Below are 21924 nucleotides of genomic sequence, written 5' to 3'. Positions count from 1 at the left end.
ATTATAAAAGGACTATTTTCATAAAGCACTAGGAAGGATATGTTTCAATTCCAAAAGAGTCTTCATTTAAAGAGTTTTACTGTGGACTTTTGTGATGTTTGTCTAAGTTCCAGAACTAATCTCAGCAGTGATTCAACCCTCACTCCATAAAAAGCATATCCGAAGACATTTCTTAATATAAAAAGCTTTTCTTTGACACACTCTATCCTAAGAATTTTTCCTTTATGCTATACCTTGATTTGAAGTAAAACCCCCATGATCTCCCTGGCCATAAGGATTACCCCAAACCTGTGTAGTTCATTACAATGATACCCTCTAAAATTAGATAAAGAGAATTTTATTCAACACAGAGTTTTGTTACAACATGTTTGCCTTTCTTAAAATATAACACTTTTTAAGAATAATAGAAATTGAAAAAGAAATAGAAGCTCCATAGTTTATAATTCCTCCTGAAAAAAACTGCTCTTTTTGTCATTAAGTGTATTTGTTCTGTGGTTAGTGAATAATACAAATATTATTTTGGATTTTGTTTCTTAAAAGAGCTTTCAGACTCTTGGCAAAGAAACTCCAACTGGTTAAAACATGTCTTCCTGAAGACTGGTAGCGACCAGGACGCAGTCTACTGGAAAATAATCAGCAGACTGAACAACTTGGGGGGGGGGGGCAAGATTAACTATTCATTCTGTTTTATATCTCACATAGGATATGAAAAATGGCAGTAAAAAGGTTCTCTCTCTAAAGGTAATCACTAGAAGTTTCATTTGATAATAAATTCTTTTGCCTTCTTGCAAAATTATCTCGAAGTTGTGTAAGTAGAAAAAATAAGATCATCAACTTCCCTCTATAACTTCATTCAAGAAGGGGAAATGAAGTAAAGGTAAATGGTCTGATTTGGTGGGATATTCCTACCCCAGTTTTTTGAAGCCACAGATTTAAACCCTGGTGTACCGCTGACCATATATTATCCTACTTGAGCAAGTGAGTTAAATAAGCTACACCTCGATATTTCCATTTTCGATAACAACTTTCACAAGGTTAAAATATGTGAGGATTAACTAACGACTTATGAAGTCAACTAGTTTTAGAAATAGAAGTGTAATTGTCCCGTTTCTGATAAATATCAGTGCCCCCAAATGAAGTCCCCTACCCCAGAGGAAAGTAGTTTCTACCGTTGGAGGATAACCAGACAAGTGCACCAAATTCTGAATTATGCGTATGTTCTTCAGTTATGTTTTTCAGGCTCATCTAGAACTCACATTAACTTCTTGAATATTTAGAGATAAAAATATACTCTCACTTCCTCTTACTTTTATAAACCAAACTGTGGATTAGTAGCAGATATAAACGGATATACCCAAATTAAATAGTCAATACCTTTGAATAATCACTTTCTAGATAGGCAAATTGCCGATCAGGTGACAAGCCATAATTTGAAGCATTCACACTTTTCTGAAATCATAAATAAGTCAATTAGAATATAGAAGAAAAACCAGAGCCATGTAAATGTGAAGTATTAAAAGGATATCACATAATAGACATACTCTTACGTACATATACTGTCTATGCAATTAAAAAAACATTTACATGGTACTGTATACAAACAAATTTATTAAACACTATGAGAGGAAGATGTGATACATAGAATATACTTTATGATTTCAGGAAGCTTAATATGTTAAACTTGAAAATAAGTAACGTATTGCAAATTAGAAAGTTCTATTGAAGAAATAAAAATATAGCATTGCGAAAGCATTTGAAAAAGAGTTGATTAAATCCAATTCAGAGGATCATTGGTTGCATGAGGAAGAGAGTATCATCTGAGCTTGACTTTAAAACTAGCAGGCTTTTGAGGGTGGAGAAAGTGGGAAGAGCCTAGGAGCATAGAGCGGCAGAAGCCTACATTTCATAGTTCTTGTTTGTTGAGCGTGTATTCCAGGTTAGGTGCCGTCCTCCCACATTCAAATGTTACACTACTTACCTCTTCTAGAAACCCAGACTGGTATTATTCTTCCTACTCTTCAGAGAGAGAAAATGAGGCACACCATGGCTGGTGTGGTATGGAACCTTATTTAACTTTCCATAGCTCAGAAGTGACAGAACCTGGATTTGAGCCTCAGTTTGCCTGTTATAAGGAATGATTTCTCAACTCTTATCTCTTACTACATTTTTTTTTCCCAGAGAAGGAAAGATGCTGGGTGATTGAGAGGAGGCAAAGGCTGTAGTATAGTGTGACTAGAAGAGAGAACTGGAGAATTCAGTGGGGGATGGAACCGAGAAGGCTAGGTCAAGTGCTGAGAGTTTGGATTCTGTTCCTTGGTCATTGAGTAGGTGGCAAAGGTTTGAGGAGGAAGATGATGCTGGATACATACCATGGTGTTATTACTCAAAATGGTATATGATTCTCCTGTTTCAATATTGTAATATACTATATCATTATCTGTAGACTGATGAAGATATTCTTGTCCTTTAAACAAGAAGGAAAACAAACTTGAAATGATCCCCCTTAGTAGGAAATGCATTTATAAGAAAGAGAAACCTCCCTTATTTCACAGATGTGCTTTGCTTTTCTTCCCTGTCCAGGACATTGCTTCGTCAGACTTAAAATAATTAGCTGACAGTGGAAGGGAGGAAAGGATGCTCTTTTCTATTTTCCACAAAAATGCCACATTTGCTAGTAGGCTGCCCTATTGTGACCAGTTCAGGGTGCTGGGGAATAAAATTGGGTTTTCTCTGTGATACAACAAAGAGGATAAACTGGTGTGTTTAAAAACTGGTGTTAAAAATGGTGTATTTGTTTTGAACTAAAAAATACATTATATTTGGGTTGTGTTTGATTTAGTTTAAAACTCTTTTGATGTGCATTTTATTTTCTAAAGAGAAAAATGAAAATATTTAAATGTGTTTAGTCCCACTTTAGATACAAACTATAATACCATAAATAATTTAGTTGACCTTACTATTTGTTTGGACTTATTTGACAATATCCTATTCTGAAATGTATATGCAAATATCAATTTTATGGCCTATGAAGGATTTTTTTTTTTTTTTGTGGCCAGGATGGGATTTGTCCATTTCTCAGATTATCTAGATTAACAATGGAATTTCTCTGTTGGTAAAATTCTTATGGCCTCTCCTAAATAGGTGCATATTCAGAAGAGTCGTACAATACGCTCAGATTGTTCTAGCAATGTACTCTCAACTTTCACTTTTTTACTGAAAATCCAACTGGCATCATTACTATTCGGCAAATGGTTCTGTCAAAGGTGCTTTTGGTGGCCATTTGACTTATCTAAGTAAGCGCTCTTTTTTTCTATTTCAATTGATATGGCCTCTGTTACCATTGAGATGTATTGGCACAAAAAATAGAAACACAAACACGTATTTTCAAAAACCTCAAAAGGTAAAGAAACAATCCACTTACCTGAAATCCAGTTTGGAAAAAATGTCTTATAGGAAAATGTCCCATTTAAAATATCCTTCAAAGTGAGTGTTCTTGTTGTACTTCCTTCAGAGTCATGAACTTTAGGGGAGATGGAAACAGTATTACTAAAAAGATGATTAATAACGCAAATAAATCCTGAGCCTGTCTCTCATCTTTCCTGTCTCCTGTAATGAAAACACTGCCATTGCTAAACTTTTCACCCCTGTTAAGAGTTGTGAGTGTCATCTCCTTGATAGAGAGGCTAATCAAGGCCTAGAGAGACAGTCGGCTTGCCAGAAGGAGTATGATGGGCACTCAGGAAGGCCATGATGGGTTGTAGGAACCCTCTTCAGGCAGCACAGGGTTGTCAGAGGTCTTTTATAAAAGATAAGATGACAGATGACCTGGGGCACCTGGGTAGCTCAGACGTTAAGCTTCCTAGTTCAGCCCAGGTCATGATCTCGCAGTTTGTGGGTTTGAGCCCCTCCTAGGGCTCTGACAGCTGGAAGCCTGTAGCCTGCTTCAGATTCTGGGTCTCCTTCTTGCTCTCTGCCCCTCCCCCACTCACGCTCCATCTGTCTCTCTCAAAAATAAACATTAAAAAAATATTTTAAAAAATTTTTTTTAATTCTAGAAGTAGAGGATTTCCATATAAAACCTCACCTAAGGTAGCTGACAAACCACAAGGGCGACAGAGAGTGAGTGGGGGAGGGGCAGAGAGAGAGAAGGAGACACAGAATCCAAAGCAGGCTTCAGGCTCCCAGCTGTCAGCACAGAACCCAATGCGGGGCTTGAACACATGAACTGGGAGATCATGGCCTGAGCTGAAGCCAGATGCTTAACCGACTGTCCCACCCCAGAGTCCCCCCCCCACCAAAATATATTTTTAAAAGATGAGGTGACCTTCCAACAACCCTAAACCTTGCAAAGCTGGGATTGCAGACCTAGCTTAAAAACTTCGTCCTTTGTGTGCCTGGGTGGGGCTCGATGGGTTAAGCGTCTGACTCTCGGTTTCAGCTCAGGTCATGATCTCACGGTTGGTGGGTTCGAGCCCCCGCATGGGGCTCTGTGCTGACCGTGCAAAATCTGCTTGGGATTCTCTCTTTCCCTCTCTTTCTGCCCCTCCTCTGCTCATGTGAGAAAAGCCCTCTCTCTCTTTCTCAACATAAATAAATAAACTTTAAAAAAAAACACACCTTATCTTTTAAGCAGTTCTTTGTACTTTGTCATAGATGCTTGGCTTGGACTACTACTGGTTTGTCAAGGACATATTTTAGCATCCCATTTGGTCAGAAGAGATCAGCCAAAATCCTTACCTTCAGACATCTCAAGGGAGAATGTATCAATGAAAGTAGATAATTTCTTATCCTGACTGGAATTTTTATAAAGAGAAAGTGGGACAGGGAAAAAAAAAAAAAAAGAACCGAAACCTCATGATCTATACAAATGATCTTAAAATTTCCAGAAGTAGAGGATTTCCATGTAAAACCTCACCTAAGGTAGCTGACAGACCACAGGCAAGTTTCACCTACATTTGAATCTTCCAAAACAATTGTGTTTTTCAAACACGACTCTATTCTCAGAACACATTCATTACAGAGCTCCTAAACAGTCAGATACGCCAGATGGATAGTATGGCAACCATCTTCCAGTCCTCCTTCATATCCATATTGCCATTCTTCATCCCTCCCACCCTACCCCTTCTCCAGGCCATCACTTACAGAACCAAAACTTAGAAAAATGTCCTATACCTTGAATAGCATTTGTGAATCTGGTATTTGCCCATGTAAAAATAAAACTGTCGAAGATGAGAGCTATAACTTTATCCTCCTGCTAAACTGTCTCATAGCTTTCCATAACTCTTAGGATAAAGACCAAAAATGTTAGTCTGAACTATAGGCCCTGGATGGTCTGGGATGGCCCTCCAGTCCCTTCTTGCCTCTCTGTCATTTCTTTTTAGATTCCAAACATACTGGGCTTTCTGTTCTTCAAATACTCATTTCTTTCTCTGGGGCTTCTGCACTTCTTTCCACCTTCTCCCCTCCCATATCTTCTAGTCATGCTTGAATGCTTAATATAATGGCTACTTCCTCTGGGAAGCCCCTTCTGACCCTCTGGTTTAGATCTGGTTCCCTTGTTATACATTACCATAGACCATGTTCTTTTGCATGAAAACATTTGTCTTGATTTGTAATCATGTATGTATTTGAGTATTTTATTATTATTTCTCCACCTTCTACCATATTCTCAGTCACAATAAGTTCAGGGACCATGTGTAGTTTTGCTCACCATCACATCCCTTGTATCTAGAATACAACAGGCATTTCATAAATGCTTGTTCAATGGATGAATACCTTAAATGAAGAATGGATGGATGGATAGATGGATGGATGGATGGATGGAAAGATGGATGGATGGATGAGACCTATGTCCTCTTTTTTTACAGAATCATTCTACTACTAATTTCCTGTATAGCTTTGGTAAGTCAATCTCTGGCATCATAGCTTACTCACCTGAAATATTATGAAGGACTGTACTAGAAAATGATAATACTTCCAGTACTTCCACACTAGCTTTTGAAATTTGAGAATCAACATGCTCTATAACCTTGTAATTACATAAATGTACTGCCATGTGACAAGAGTTAATTGACCAACTGGATAATATCATCTTATGTTATTTTAACTGATTCCCACTGATGTATGTATGCTCCATATGCTTAATTAGGACACTGAATTCTTTTCTTAATTTACTAAAAATTATTCTGGTGGCTATAAGAACAACAGGTGGCTGGTGAACCCTTTTGCAAATAGACCCTAAATAATAACACTAAGTTATTCGGTTTTTTAAAATATTCATCTTCTTAAATTCTCCTTGAATTCTAAGCCAGATAGTTATTCATAATAAAAGTTCTTCTATTTAATTAAATGCTCTTGTGTAAGATATATACCACTGATTTTTATAATTCCTATTCAATGAATAAAAGACCATTTTACTACAATAACATTAGAATACTTGCTAAATATTTTAAATAAATTTTACTTAACTCTTCTAAAAGCAAATTACAATCTGTTTCTAATATAGTCAAGGGGAAATTCTAATACTATTTGCAGTGGAAATTACTTTCTTTTTTGAGATGCATTTAATTTTGTCTACACAATCCTGAACTTATAGATGAAGAAATTTTCAATTCAGTGAATCCCTTTATTGTGAATACCGAAAAAAAAGCCCTAGATAATTGCTTTGTAAAAAACTTTTTTTGATATTAATTCAATAAATAAATATAACATTGGTGGTTTATTTATTTACTTTTTTGTCTAGCATAAGTAATGCTTTGACTTTGGCTGATGACTTACATAATAGATTTTCCTATTTAAATATCCTTGCATATAATTTTCCTTACTTGCAATTATGTTTAATCGAGAAATTCATAGCTACGGTTAATTTTCATTTCTGTAGAAGGTTAAATTAAGTGAGCTAATTGAAATGAAACATTGAGCTCTATGCTTGGAACATGGTAATCAGTGAATAAATGTTAGCTTTTGCTATTAACTTATCTGTATTCTTTAAATATTTTTTCCTTTTTTTAAAATTTGGGAATAGTTGACACACAATGTTACATTAGTTTCAGGTGTACAACATAGTGATTCAACAAGTTTATACAGTCATTATGTTATGTTCTCCACAAGCATAGCTACCATCTGTCCTGTTACATCGCTATTACAATATCACTGACTATGTTCCTTATGCTGTGCCTTTTATTCCCGTGACTTATTCATTCTCTAACTGGAAGCCTGTATCTCCCACTCCCTCTCACCCATTTTGCCCAACCAAATAAATATTCTTGATCAGTGTTTTCCAAACTAATTTGACCACTGGCACCGTTTTTGTTTTGTTTTGTTTTTGAATATCTACTAAAACCACAGATGGGAAATGCAGTTTCAGATTAGACCACTAGTATATAATTAATGTTCACTTTTATTTTGATATAATAAAATTCATCAGTTGTGTTTGGAACATTTTGGTCATCTTACAGCTTTACAACTGAAATATCACAATTGTGATCGTAAATGCAGTTAGTACTAATATCACATACATGGATAAATAAAGTTTATAAAAAACAAGAATTTCAAGTTATTTTTAAAATATCTACACATTTTCCTTTTCATATCCTTAACAATCATACTGATCCTTGTCAGATTTTTCAAAAAGATTTTAAGGATTAGTTATTTACTCTTTTAGAACCTCTAATTTAGATTATTCAGGAAAGTTACATGAAAGTGTATTTCATACTACTCCCTAGTTAGTCATTTTTTTAAATGGGTGCATAGTAGCTATAAATGCCAACAATCTATATAGAGAACTTAGCATATGTCCTATTATGACTCAAAATATCTGAAAAGCAATTTTAAACATGTATTAATTAGATTGCTAATTAGTATAGTGATAATAAGCCCCACCAGCACCCAAGAAGTGATGAGTGGATGCACAAAAAACATATCCAGAGGAGCCAGTTATGTTGGTGTGGAAATAAGGTTCATGGCACAGATTTAGGGCAGGCCACTGCTCTTAACCTTACGTGTGGTGTAGCCAGAGCTCAGAAGGTGTGATTATGCCAGAGTCAGGCTGGGCTCAGAGGAGTACCAAATCAAATGGGAAGAATTTAAATTAGGCATTCTTTTCTTTCTGCTGAAAATGGCCACATGTTCATAAATGCAGTGGAGTAATATATCTGTTCTGAGAAGTTGCATTAGGTCACATAATATGAGTTATGAAACATGAAGTTTACTCAGAATTTCCAATCCAAGCTTTGGTTCTTTGTACATCTAGAAAGACCATAAACATAGTTATGTTTTACTACACTACCAGTGTTAACCCCTGTATCAGCTACCAGCAAAAATGATCTTCCACTGGGTTCTATGAAACTGTCATTAGCTAATTGTTATCTCAGTACTTACCTAAATTTATTGTACACATACCCTTTTCATCTCTATATTTATGTGAATTGGATAAGGTGTGGGTGTTTACCCATGAGAGTAGGGTCTGTATTTGATTTTTCTCATGCATGTATGCCCAGTAGCCAGGACTACTTGGCATAGAGTAGGAGCATGATAAATAATTGTTGAATTAAAAAATAAATCAACTAAACAGATTTTATGTTAACTTATTTCTGTCAATTCTCCCTCAAAGATTTGCATATCCATGGGGCGCCTGGGTGGCTTGGTCGGTTGAGCGTCAGACTTCGGCTCGGGTCACGATCTCGCGGTCCGTGAGTTCGAGCCCCACGTCGGGCTCTGTGCTGACAGCTCAGAGCCTGGAGCCTGTTCCAGATTCTGTGTCTCCCTCTCACTCTGCCCCTCCCCTGTTCATGCTCTGTCTCTCTCTGTCTCAAAAATAAATAAACGTTAAAAAAAAAAAAGATTTGCATATCCTTACTCTTTACTCTCCTGTCCATGTTGTGAATTTCATGTATACACTCTTCTACCTGGACATATCTTCATTTACAGAATGCATAAAAGTTTAGTCCTTGGAGTCCCTGGGAGTGCTTTTTGAAAAACAGATTCCTAGTCCTTGTCTCAAACCTACTGATTTAGAATCTCTAGGCCCTGGGGCCCTGGTAGCTTTTATTTTTACCAAGCACCCCAAGTTGGTGCTTCTTCAAGGAATCCAAATTTAGTGATTTCGTTGAATCTACTTGATTCAATGTACTCCTGGGCCTATCAGTGGACTTGCTCTTTGCCTATAAATTCCTGGTCTGCATCCCAATCCATACCTCATAGATAAGGACACTCTACAACTAAGTGTTGATCGTGGATTTCAAAAGGTTGATGGTCTCTCTTAATGTTTATGCCCCTGTGCAATCCTCCTGCTCATTATCTGTTGAGGCTGTGTCTAAATGGACTCCTCTTTAGGTACATTCCCTCTGCTGATCCTTGAAGAATGGACAAAAGGCAAGGGATGTGTGTGTGTGCTGATTCTGCCCCAGATTAGATTAAAGGAAGATTGCAGGGAAAGCATGGGAGTCATTGTTTTCTAGTGGTTTGAGTGTGTGTGTGTGTGCACGCACGCGTGTGTGTGTGTGTGTGTGTGTGTGTAAATCGGTATAAAGTGCAACTCTGTGGCATCAATCACACTAAACAAGTTCTAGTCACTTGAAAAAAAATTCCACTATAGTTACTGTATGAATAAATAGATTTTCATGCACTTTTCCAAATAACATTTTAATTTTGAAATATAACCTTTTGATTATTTTGGAAGTTTAGTTTTGGCATCCATAATTCTTAAACTTTAAATAGTTGAACAGAAGCACAAATGAATTCTGAAAGCATATCTCTCTTCTATACGTAGCTGACACTCACTTGATTAACACCTAATTCCTGACAGTGCCCTTAAATTCAATTTGGCCCGTCTTTAGCACAAGTTACTCATACACCGCTTAAACACTCTAATTAACCATACTTTAATTATCTTCATTTTCAACCTATTAAAGCAAAGCTGAAAATTACTTCAATTACAAATCCAAGAAATTACAATTCATAGAAATGATTCACAAGTAATGATTCACTATTTTCTTAATTCTTTCTTAAAACTTTGTGTATTCTTTATCAGGATTCTGTCTCTATTTCTGCTCTTTAATTTTCCAGTCCTGAAAAACTGAGAGTAAGTGTTGGAGCAGAGACATCTGATGTTAGCTGTAATATTCATCATAAACTAAATGAGAAAATACGGTTTATTAAATGGGAACACAAATGGCTAGTAGGTCATTTTGCTGTCACTTTTGAACTTGATTTGGAAGCAATGCTTATGAGCCACCTCAGGGAAAGTGACCTGAGACCCCACACACACCACACCTGTGCTTCTGTGGGGTCTGCAGAGATGCTGTCTGTGAGGCAGCGTCACCTCCGATCATCACACCAGGTCATGCATGTTTCTGGAGTGAACACCGCAAGGGTTAGGGTAGGAAGTATTAGGGTGCGAAGTATACTATTCACAAACTAACATTATATTTGAGCAAAGGCTTACAACTCTGAAAAAAAAATAGGTCTGAGGCAGCCTTAGACGAGTAATAATTTACTAGGTTCTTATAAGTACTAAGTATTACTACACGCATTGGTCCTATTAAATATTCACAGCAACTCTCGGATGTAAGTACTATTATCAACACTATGTTACAGATTATGAAATGGAAATTAGAGAGATAAAGTAACTTGCCTAATACAAAGCAGAGATGGAGTTTAAATCCAGCTCTATCTGATCTTAGAGCTTTGCATTTTATTACTATACTGTGATTTAAAGTGAAAGCACATGTTAAAACAACCACAGAACAAAACAAACACAAAAATAAGGTCAAGAAGCAAGCCACACACAAGAGCATAGAATAATTACACCTCAAAACGTAGGTGAAGAGAAAATGACGCAATTTGAGCTTCGTCAAAGCAGAGGTCGCAAGAAACCTTTTAATGTCTCACTGAAGAATGTAGTAGTTCGCAGTTCTGAAAGCAATTTTCCACAATTTTCTCTACAAATAACACTAAACAACATAAGTCAAAGGAATTGTCAGTTTTTCAAGTCCGTTTGTGTAATATGTCATTATTGTGCCATGTTATTATAATTAGGGCATTTTTTTCCATGATCTCTAAAGCTTTGAAGATCAGAGGACATGGTCAACATAACGCATGAGAACAGGAACAGTAAATGCCATTTGGGTGACCTTGAAGGTAAAAGCATACCTTGTCTATTTTTGAAGGCTCACTCAGTCTACGTTGCCAGCTCATCTGCCTCTAATACCTGGTTTAGATTTTGGAGTGGCTCCTATTGGTATTCCTTGGGGTCTGAGGAGAGCCACTTTCCTCAGCCATTTCATTTTAGGATTTCTATTACACATGGTTGGCCTGACTCACCTCCACCACCATTGCCACACTTGACCCCCCCTTGGATTTGTTCTTTAGATTCCAGACCTGTATATTAAACCTTATCCTTGGGGTGCCTGGGTGGCTCAGTCAGTTAAGCATCTGTCTCTTGGTTTTGGCTCAGGTCATGATCTCACGGTTTGTGGGTTCGAGCCCCATGTGGGGCTCTGTGTTGACAGTGAAGAGCCTGCTTGGAATTCTCTCTCTTTCCCTCTGTCTCGGCCCTTCCCCTGTTCATGTGTGTACATGCACACACACTCTCTCTCTCTCTCTCAAAATAAATAAATACACTTTTAAAAAAAAGCCCTCCTTCTTAACATCTCCACTCGCACATCTCTCAGGCATTTCAAAATCAGTATGTTACAGGCTAAGAATAAAAGAATTCCACGCTGCCCCTCCAGACTCCTCCAAGTAATGGCACTACCATCCATGTAATTCCTCAATTCAAATACCTGGGAGTTATCCTTGACTTCTCTCCTCCCCCTCTTCCTTTTTCCAGCACCTAAACCTGACAACCCTGTCTCCAAAATCTCTCTCTACTGTGTCTGCTTTTCTCCATTTCTAGACCAATGGCTTCAAGACCAAGCCATTTCTCACTAGGTAGACTATAATGGACACTTAATTGCTCTACCTGCAACTTCATTCCTGGTATTTCATTCAGATTTTGATTTACGTTTTTCTAATGACTAATGATGTTGAGCATCTCTTCGTGTATTTATTGGTCATTTGCATACCTTTTTTTTTTTTTTTGGATGGGGGATATGTCTATCTTTTGTCTATGTTTAAATTGGTTTACTTGCCTTTTTATTATTGACTTTTAAGAGTTCTTTATTCGTTCTGGATTCAAATCAGATATATGATTTGCAAATATTTTTCCCCATCTTGTGGGTAGTCTTTTCACTTTCTTGATGGTATCCTTTGTAAGCCCAAAGCATTAAATTTCAACGAAGTTCAATTTATGTACTTAGCCTTTTGTTGCTTGTATCTATGAAACCATTGACTAATCCAAGAACATGAAGATTTATTCCTATGTTTTGTTTTAAGACTTACATTGTTTTAGCTCTTACATTTAAGTCTCTTACATTTAAGTCTCTGATCTATTGTGAGTTAAGTTTTACATATAGTGAGAGGTAAGAAGTCCAATATCTGTTTTTTAATGTGGACATCCTGTTCTCCCAACACCATTTGTTGAAGCATTTTCCCACTTAATTGTTATGGCATCCTTGCAAAAAAAATCAATGAATCATATATATAAGGCTTTAATTTTGGACTTGAAATTGTATTCCATTGATCTATATGTGCGTTCTTATGCAGGCAGCACACTGTTATGACTATGTAAGTTTTGTACTAAGTTTTGAAATAAGGAAGTGTGATTCCTCCAACTTTGTTCTTTTTCAAGATAACTATTCTGGGTCCTTTGCATTTCCATATGAATTTTAGTTTTCAGCTTGTCAATTTCTGCAAGTTATCTGGGATTTGGATAAGAATTACTTTTAATCTGTAGATAAATTTAGTGAGTATTGCCATCTTAAAAATATTTAGTTTTCTGATCTATATAAAGTTTATGTAGGATGTCTTTCCATTTATTTAGATCTTTTTGTACTGTTTATGGCTAATGTATGTTTATTGCTAATGTACAATTGTTTTTTCACACTGATCTTGTGTCTTGCAACTTTTCTAAAGTTGTTATTATTTTCTAAAGTTGCAACTTTTCTAAGTTGTTTGAATAATTTTCTTTTGGTGAATTCCTTGAGATTTTCTATAAACCATATTATATCATCTGCAAATAGAGATAATTTTATTTCTTCCTTTCCAGTCTGGATCTTTTTTATTTCTTTTCCTTACCTAATTGCCCTGGTTACAACCATCAAAAAATATGGAGCAGAAGTGGTGACAGAAGACATGCTGTGTTGTTCTTGATCTTAGGGGGGAAGCACTGAATCTTATAGCACTGTGATGTTAGCTGTGAATGTTTTGTAGATGACCTTGATCAGATAGAGGAAATTCCTCCTATCTTTAGTCAGCTCAATGCTTTTACAATGAAAGAGTGTTAGATTTCCTTAAATTTGTCCTGTGTTCATTGAGATAATCACGTGGTTTTTGTCTTTTTTTTTCCATTAATACAGTTTATTATAGTAATTGATTTTTGGATGTTAAACCAACATTCTTGGGATAAATTCCTCTTGGTAATGCTATATAATCCTTTAAACATAACTGAATTTGGTTTCCTAGTATTTTATTGAGGATTTTTTTCATCTATATTCCTGAGAGATATTAGTCTGTAACTTTTTTTCTTGTGACATCTTTGTATGGGTTTTGGTGTCATGCTAATACCGGCCTGTGGAATGAATTGAGAGGCATTCTTTTCTATTTTTGGAAAAGTTTGTGAAAGATTGGTAATAATTCTTCTTTAAATGTTTGGTAGCATTTGCCAGTGAAGCCATCTGGGCCTGGGGTTTTCTTTGTTGGAAGTTTTAAAATCACTAAATCAATCTCTTTAGTTCTTATAGTTCTATTCAGATTTCCACTTAATCTTGAGTAAATTTGGGGAGTTTGTATCTTTCTAGAAATTTTTCCATTTTATATATGTTACCTGATTTTTTGGCATACAGTCTTTTCATCCTGTTACTTTAAAGATTCTATCACATCAAGGGTGCCTGTGTGGCTCAGTCGGTTGAGTGTCCGACTTCAGCTCAGGTCATGATCTCCCAGTCTGGGTTCAGGGCCGCGTCGGGCTCTGTGCTGACAGCTCAGAGCCTGGAGTTGCTTCGGACTCTGTGTGTCCCTCTCTCTCTGCCTCTCCCCTGCTTGTGCTCTCTCTCTCTCTCAAAATAAATAAATAAACAAATAAATAGACATTAATTTTTTTAAATTTTACATATTCTATTACATCAGTTTTTCTACCAAGTATAAAATCATAACCTATATGAAAAAATTTAATTTAGATACTAAGCAGTCATATTCTTTTTATGATTAATAGGAATAAAGGTTAATAACAGTTGTCAGTTATTCTGTTTTTACTACATAATTTTTGTTAATTCACAAAGATACTGAAATGAAAAATAAGTTCTTTGCTTTGCATATAAATGAGGAATAAATTTATTTATTTATTTAACATTTATTTATTTTTGAGACAGAGAGAGAGCGTGAACGGGAGAGGGTCAGAGAGAGGGAGACACAGAATCTGAAACAGGCTCCAGGCTCTGAGCTGTCAGCACAGAGCCCGACGCGGGGCTCGAACTCATGGACCGCGAGATCACCTGAGCCCAAGTTGGCGGCTTAACCGACTGAGCCACCCAGGCGCCCCGTGGGAATAAATTTTAAACAAAAGATTGGCTCGTGTTTGATTATCCTATGGAAAATCATTTCAATTTGTGCCTACTGTGCTAATTATTACAATATATTTTAAGACTCAGTTTGACTGTCTCTGGTTCTTAAAAACTTTTATCCCCAAATACACAAACCTGATTTGAGCTTTAGAGGTTTTTTTTCCAAGTATATCTGTGACTAGAAGTTCTTGTGTAAGTTGTAACACAATTCCCTTTGGAAATCAGAGACAGGTAAACTCCTCTGCATGATGGGACTCATCCAAACACGGATTATTTTCTATATTATTTAAAATTTGGCAAAACTCATTGAAAGTTTGCCAAGATTCATCTTCTGTGATTTAAAAATCCAAGTGCAAATTACAGAAATATAATCTGCAAAGTTGATTTGTTTATGCTCAACTCAAAAGCTCTTTCATGTCCATGAACTTTCTGAACCTTTTCCTCAATCCTTCAGACTTGCCCATATTTCCTCCAAAAGAACAGTGAAAAAATAAGCTTAAAACTCTTAGATGTTTGAGGGAGTCTGTTTCACAGTTCTGAATGTTGATACTGGGAAAATTTCAAGCCCTAAAAACATATTCACATCTCCTTTGAAGATGATTTCGTCTCACATGTATCTGATTTTACAAACAGTGATGACGGAGGTTATAGTAGTAGTAATAGTAATATTACCAACTGTGGATTTTTGCCTAAAATGCAGACATCCTAAATTATATTTCTTGAAAAATACTGATTTCGGTTCTTTCCAAATTGTCTATGGCTTCAGATATCTTCTGAAGTGAATTATATAAGGCATTACCTAGCTAAGGAAGCAATCACTATAGGTTTTATATAGGTGTGTGTATAACTGTAAACATAGGTGTATATACATATTTTCCTGTGCTAACTGGTTTACACAATTTGACCTCACAGCTATCATTCTCTTTTTGATTCCTTGAACTTCTTGAACACTTTCCTGCTTCAGGGACTTTGTGCCTGCATCTCCCTCTGCCTTGAGGATTTATCCCTGGCTGGAGGATTGTAACCCCCCTGTCCTTAAGGTCGCAGCTCAATTGTCATCTCAGAGGAGGCTCATTGATGACCTTCTTTACAGACTGGATTGTGTCCCCCAAAATTCAAAGACTGAAGCTCTAACCTTTGATGTGATTGTATTTGGAGACAGTGCCCTTAAAGAGGTACATAATTAAGGTTACAGAAAATCATAATGGTGGAGCCCTAATCCAATATAACTGGTGTCCTTATAAGAAGAGGAAGAGGCACCAGGAGTGTGTGTGCATAGAGAAAAGGCCATGTGAGGACACAGCCATCTACAAGCGAAGAAGGGAAGCTTCCAAAAAAACCAAACCTGTCTGCACCTTGATCCTGCACTTCCAGCCGCCAGAACTGTGACAAAATAAAGTTTTGTTTTTTAAGCCACCCAGCCTGTGGTATTTTGTTATGGCAGTCCTAGATGTCAATACAACCCTCACTCTACTTGTTCTAGGTAACATTTTTAAGAAATTGAACTATCTTGGATATTTATTTGCTTATCATCAGACTGCTCTTTCTTAAGGATGGAGATCTTGTCATCCATGCCCTAGACTAGTGGCAGTTATTTGGAAGGTGTTTAACAAATAATCGTTGGACAAATAATTGACATGTCAGGGAGCCACAGTGGACTGGATGTTGTGGATATTGGATAACTTTAGGCTGCTAATCTCAGGTTTTTCATATTTAGTAGACTGTTATTTTTTTAAAAAATTTAGGTTTATTTATTTATTTTGTGAGAGAAACAGAGGATGAGCAGGGGAGGGGCAGAGAGAGAAGGAGAGAGAGAATCCCAAGAAGGCTCTGTATTGTTAGCTCAAAGCCCAATGTGGGGCTTGAACTCAAACTGTGAGATCATGACCTGAGTTGAAACCAAGAGTCAGACACTTAGCTGACTGAGCCACCCAGGCACCCCGTAGATTACTAGTTTTAATCCTAGGAGGAATCATATGCCTCAGTCAGTCCAAGGGTTAAAAATCCAACTGTTTTCAGAAGTCGGGCAGATATTGTAAATGAATATGGTGTCCTGTGCACAATAAAATGGGAAGTTGTATGGTCTGTGGCAGACTGGAGAATGCATTGCTCATCTAAAGAGAGCACCTACTTTTCAACTAACGGCTACCATGGGCCCAATGTTGCCAGATCTAATATTTAAAGTGGAGTAAAAAATCTAAGATTTTTATGTGAAGTCTTCTGATTCTTAAAAATTGGCAACTAATACAAATTTGTATAAAACACTGCCAACCCCAAAACAACAAAAAGGGGCAAAATGTTTAAAGGTAGACAGAGGATTTCAGGGACATCTGAGGCTGGACTTCCAATGGTTCTCCTTCCACTGAGAGATCCTGGAGGCACTGCCCAGGAGAACTTTCAACTTCTCCACACTGCATTCTCCCTCTCTTTTTCTTTTCTTCAGTTTTATTCTGCACCTCCCTTTCCAATTTCCTTTATCTTCTTCCTTTTTTCTTCTTGCTTTTGCGCCAATGCTGCTAGTGTCCTATATGAGTGCGTTGTGCACAAAAGTTTCTGAAAAATACTTGTTTTTCGTTCAAGAAGGTGAGGGATAAGAACAGGGATGGTACCCAGGGGTAAAGACTCCCTACTCTCAGAACGGAGAACACTGTTGAAATTGGAATACATCAACGGCCTACTTGCCATGTCTGTTAGGATGAAGAACACAATAAAATTCTGGCTGTCACTATTTCAGTAGCTATTCTATATTAAAATCATAAACAAAAAATAATAGCTAATACTTGTGGAGCATTTGCTCATTATCATGTGGGGAACTCTACACGCAGTAGAAGTTTAGGGGAGGGGCATCGCATGCCCACCTTTCCTTTCACACACAATTTATACAAATCAGGTCCAGGAATTCTGAGAGTGTAAATTATGAGGCAAGGAAGGCCATATAGAATTTACTTTTGAAATTCTAGGGGCGCCTGGGTGGCTCAGTCGGTTAAGCGGCCGACTTCGGCTCGGGTCATGATCTTGTGGTCTGTGAGTTTGAGCCCCGCGTCGGGCTCTGTGCTGACAGCTCAGAGCCTGGAGCCTGTTTCAGATTCTGTGTCTCCCTCTCTCTGACCCTCCCCTGTTCATGCTCTGTCTCTCCCTGTCTCAAAAATAAATAAAACATTAAAAAAAAAAAGAAATTCTGGAACTTCTATCACTTTCCAATTCTAGTTTTTTTTGTGGGTTTGTGTTTATCTCTTGAAATCTCTTGTAACAAGATCTGTGCATTTGTCTTTGGGGTTGGCGAAAACAGGGGGAAGGTTAGTTTCATTCTTGGCCTCATTGCATCTTCACAAGAGAAGTGGAGCGATGCTTGGGAAGAAGAGAGAAAAAGAATAGAGTCAGGAGACTAGAAAGGGCATCGCTGAAAGGAGAGTCAGCTGAGGCCAAGGGGGATAGCCTTGGGCTAAGGGATAGAAAAATCCTATGAATTTCCCATTTGGTGAAAATAAAAATGGGAAATTTTGGAAGTATCCAAAAATGTTGTCCCTTGTTTTTATTATTATGTGAGTGATGTAAATGGATCTTTTCATTTCACTACTACATTTTCTATTTTTCCTAAAATCCTGCCTAATTCCTCCACAGCTCTTTTAGAACTGAGGCTGGTGTTCCTGGGACCTTCTCCCTGTGTGGAAAAGCCCATCTCTCTCCTTCTGTCACTGAGACCTGGTGGGGATTGGCAGAAATCTCCTCTGGTGGTGATGACTATGCATCCACAGTGGGTTTTTACCTTGCATTTAAGAAGGAAATCTAGACCACTGCATCTTTGTTTCCCCAGTAACTGGCACAATGATGGGCAGGTCATTGGTGGGACTCAATTCGGTAATTAATAAATAAGCAAACCAAAGTTTCTTAAGTGGGTGTTTAAGTTTCTCAAAGGAAAACTGTTCTTATACTGGCACAGAAACCCTGGGCTAAGAATACGAGGGCACTTGAGGCCAATGTGAAGTAATGGTATTTCTGAGGAAGTGTGAGAAGGCTAACTGGAAGCTTACTTGGCATTGAATTCTCTGTTCCTCCTTCCCTTCTCCTCCTGCCTTATTACCTTAGATGCTATTCTGACCAGGCACCGGACAGATGTGAGAGCGAAGTTCTGGATCTGGGATGATTAAGGAGTGAGGTGAGAAGACAGGAGGGAGGTCAGAAGGATGTGCTTAGCATCAGGGCTGCCTATACACTGACTTGAGGGAAGGAAAACTTCAAACCTGTTCCTGCTCAGAAAAGTAAGGCAACGAATAGTCCCATGTGCAAGTTATTGAAGTGGCAATTCTGAGAAGTGCTTCAGCCAACTTAGAATAGAAAAAGAATGGTATCATGGATACAAAAGATACAGTTCTCAGCTTTTTTGTGTGTGTGATTTTTCTGTTGTTCAATGAGTAATAAAATTTTATCTAAAGTTTAATTTGATTATTTCACTCTTTCAAGAAATTACTTTTCTCGGAGACTAATCTTCTTGGTTGAAATGGACAACTATGTTACAAATGATAGGACTTCAAATATATATGTAGATTATAACATATTTATGTGTGTAATATACATATCTAACCTTGGGAAGAAGGTAAGGATTGAGATCGTATACCACTACACAAATGTCTATGTGTTGTATGCTTTTTATAAATGTATAACCATAGTATGTTTGTTATTAAAAATTATGAGTTAAACTGCAAAGTGCCAATGCAATCCAATCTTGCTTGTGGACATGGCGGCAAGCTCAGAAGAATATCTACACATTTTTTGTTCTCAGAACATTAATTTTGGGGGGAGCAAAGTGTTGATTTCAAGTACTGGTGAGTTTCTCTCAAAATAAGGAGTTAATTTTGAACGGATTAGCATTCAACAGGTCACTTAGACCTAATCCACCATCTGACAATTAATAGTATGAGGGAAATATGGCCCAAAACCTTTGAGGTGAGACACTCGTCTGAAAACAATTTTAATTTGAAAAAACATATGAAAAATATGGATGGGCACACACATCTCAGCAGCCTAAGAATAATCAGTGCCAGAAGATAGCAGGAATAAGGACTAAAGATTACCACTGAAGATCTAAGAACACTGCTTTCATCTTATTGACTAACTTCTTCATTTTATAGTTCTGTGAAAATCCCAGTAACATTTTGAATTTTTCAAAATATTTTTCTATTTTGTTTTTTTAAAGCAACAGATCATTTTTTTAGCTAAAGGCTTACCGCTGGTCTGCATTTATTGTCAGTTAACCTGTAACCAAAAATGTTTCCCATCTTAGCTATCATAAGCTTTTAATATTTATTAGTACAAACTTTTCTCCTTTCCTGAGATCCCAACACTCAAGACCTGTTATTGTTGTGATATTTTTCCTATTTTAGAATTTGAGCTTCTCTTCATCAACTGTTTCATAAAAACTTATTCCCTTAATATCACTGGATTATTTGTAGACAGTCTTAATTTAAATTCAGACTAGTCCCAATATCAGTTCACACTATCTTCCAACTTACTGCAAATTGAGATCAATGTTAATCTTTTAAAAGGATCAATTTATCACTAGACATAATGCTCACTTGATGATAGTCTTCTAATCTGATTTTTCATTGCTACTGCATCCAGAGCAACAATTTCACCTTTTCTACACAGCTATTCCTGCGATATCTATTTTCCACTGCCTTCTTAAATTTTTAGAACGATTCGTAATACAAAACCCCATAGGCTCTGTTTTGACTTTTCCATTCTTACTTTATTTTCCATAAGCGAATCCGATAATGAAAAGCAATGTTAGTTAAAAATATTTTCTCTAAAGGCCTGACCAAACTTGTAACTTAGCATATATTGTTGGCGGGTGTGTGGGGGGAGTGATACGGAATAGTGCTTAGGCTTTTCTATTGCTGAAGTAATACTGGAAATCCCTTCCTACTTGTGCCTTAAATTCCTCAGTATTTCTGGTTGCTCAACAACATTTCTGTGAGCCTCTATGTCTTCTTAGAAATAACAGACTTACTTTGGGAAATAGACACTTAGGAAATGTTCGATCACTTGCGACCATGCATTAGTGCACTTTCCAAGCTATCCTAAGCAGAGAGAGAGCAAAACAGAGAAAATTCTTACCTCTTGAAGGACGTAAGACAATGCACATCACCAGCAAAGCAAGAACAGCAGAGGTGGCAATTCCAAATACAATTTTTAACCATATCTACATAAAATAAAGAAAATTGACAGATGCACAGTTTCTGCTAGGAAGTAGAAATGGCAAGATTTTGTTTACACCTTAATCCTATTTCTCCCTCCCCACAAAGCTTTTGATTGTTTTCCACTGATCTGGCTATAATTGCTGGAATTCTTCCAGCTCGGCCAGAACAAATGTTTCTGCAATATATTCAGAACAATCTCTCCCTCCCAACCCACTCCAGGAAGTGCATACTTATGTATAAATCTTTACCTTCTAAACAACAGAAAACTCTGATCAAACTCAACCCAGCTAGTCCTCATTCTTTAGCAATACCTGAGGCTGCATATACTAACCTTCATTTTTCCAGATGTTTTTGAAAGTTAGCTGACTTCACAGCGTGGGTCACTGGATCTGTGAAAACCGTTGAAAAGCAGCAAGTCTGTCTTCAGAGTTGGAAGCTGAAGCTAGGACAAGGTTTTTTTTTTTTTTTTTTTTTTTCTTTCCACGGACTTTTGAATACCGTGCCAAATTTCAAAAGATTTCTGTAAAATTAGAAACAGATTTTGGGGGCGTTCTTGGCCTTAAAATGAACTGTGAGTGGCTCAAGGGAGGTTTTATAGCCTTCTCATCCTTGTAAATTCTACACCAACATCTGCTTACGTTGACATACAGAGGTTTTAGTTTTATTTTTTTTTTTAACAAGTTTGGGTTTATGTTTCATTTTCTTCTAGAAATCGCTCATGGATCACTTTGGCAAGTATAACCTTTTAATTTGCAACCGAAATAATTTAAAATAGTATAACTTCCAGGTACATACAATATATATATGCCTATTTTTTTTTTTTTACAGAGAAAGAAAATTAAAGCCATAGAAGATTTTATGAGACATACACCACATAACTGCACATTTTTCTTCCCATGGGAGATTATGAGGTACTTGCGGACAGAAATGTTTTTCTTTCAGCACAATTTCTTTGTCCATATAGCACCATATGCACTTTCAGTAAATACAGAAGTTTAAAAATTCAACTGTCTAAACCCACGACTGCTTTACTTTAAAGAAATAAAATGCCATCTGGTGAAATTTAG

The 21924-nt window shown here is 37.0% G+C and overlaps 1 protein-coding gene across 2 annotated transcripts in view; it reads right to left on the bottom strand.

Moving 5' to 3' along the window:
* The window catches only part of FAP (fibroblast activation protein alpha), a 73724-nt gene extending 52405 nt beyond the window's left edge, over nucleotides 1–21319 (bottom strand). The window contains exons 1-5 of one of the 2 annotated variants that reach the window (XM_058715145.1): nucleotides 21189–21319; nucleotides 20775–20859; nucleotides 3422–3520; nucleotides 2370–2464; nucleotides 1375–1449 (exon numbers count right to left, since the gene is read on the bottom strand). In XM_058715145.1, coding sequence (XP_058571128.1) covers nucleotides 1375–1449; nucleotides 2370–2464; nucleotides 3422–3520; nucleotides 20775–20859; nucleotides 21189–21194 — 360 coding nt within the window. In that variant the 5' untranslated portion in view covers nucleotides 21195–21319. Of the gene's footprint in view, nucleotides 1–1374; nucleotides 1450–2369; nucleotides 2465–3421; nucleotides 3521–20774; nucleotides 20860–21188 lie in introns of those variants that run through there. The other variant, XM_058715146.1, reaches the window with a different exon arrangement.
* Nucleotides 21320–21924: the final 605 nt, after the last annotated feature.

The sequence above is a fragment of the Neofelis nebulosa genome, chromosome 2 (genome assembly GCF_028018385.1).
Source record: "Neofelis nebulosa isolate mNeoNeb1 chromosome 2, mNeoNeb1.pri, whole genome shotgun sequence".
Lineage (NCBI taxonomy): Eukaryota > Metazoa > Chordata > Mammalia > Carnivora > Felidae > Neofelis > Neofelis nebulosa.
Note: the sequence above shows the minus strand (reverse complement) of the source record. Positions and strands in the feature narration are given on the sequence as shown.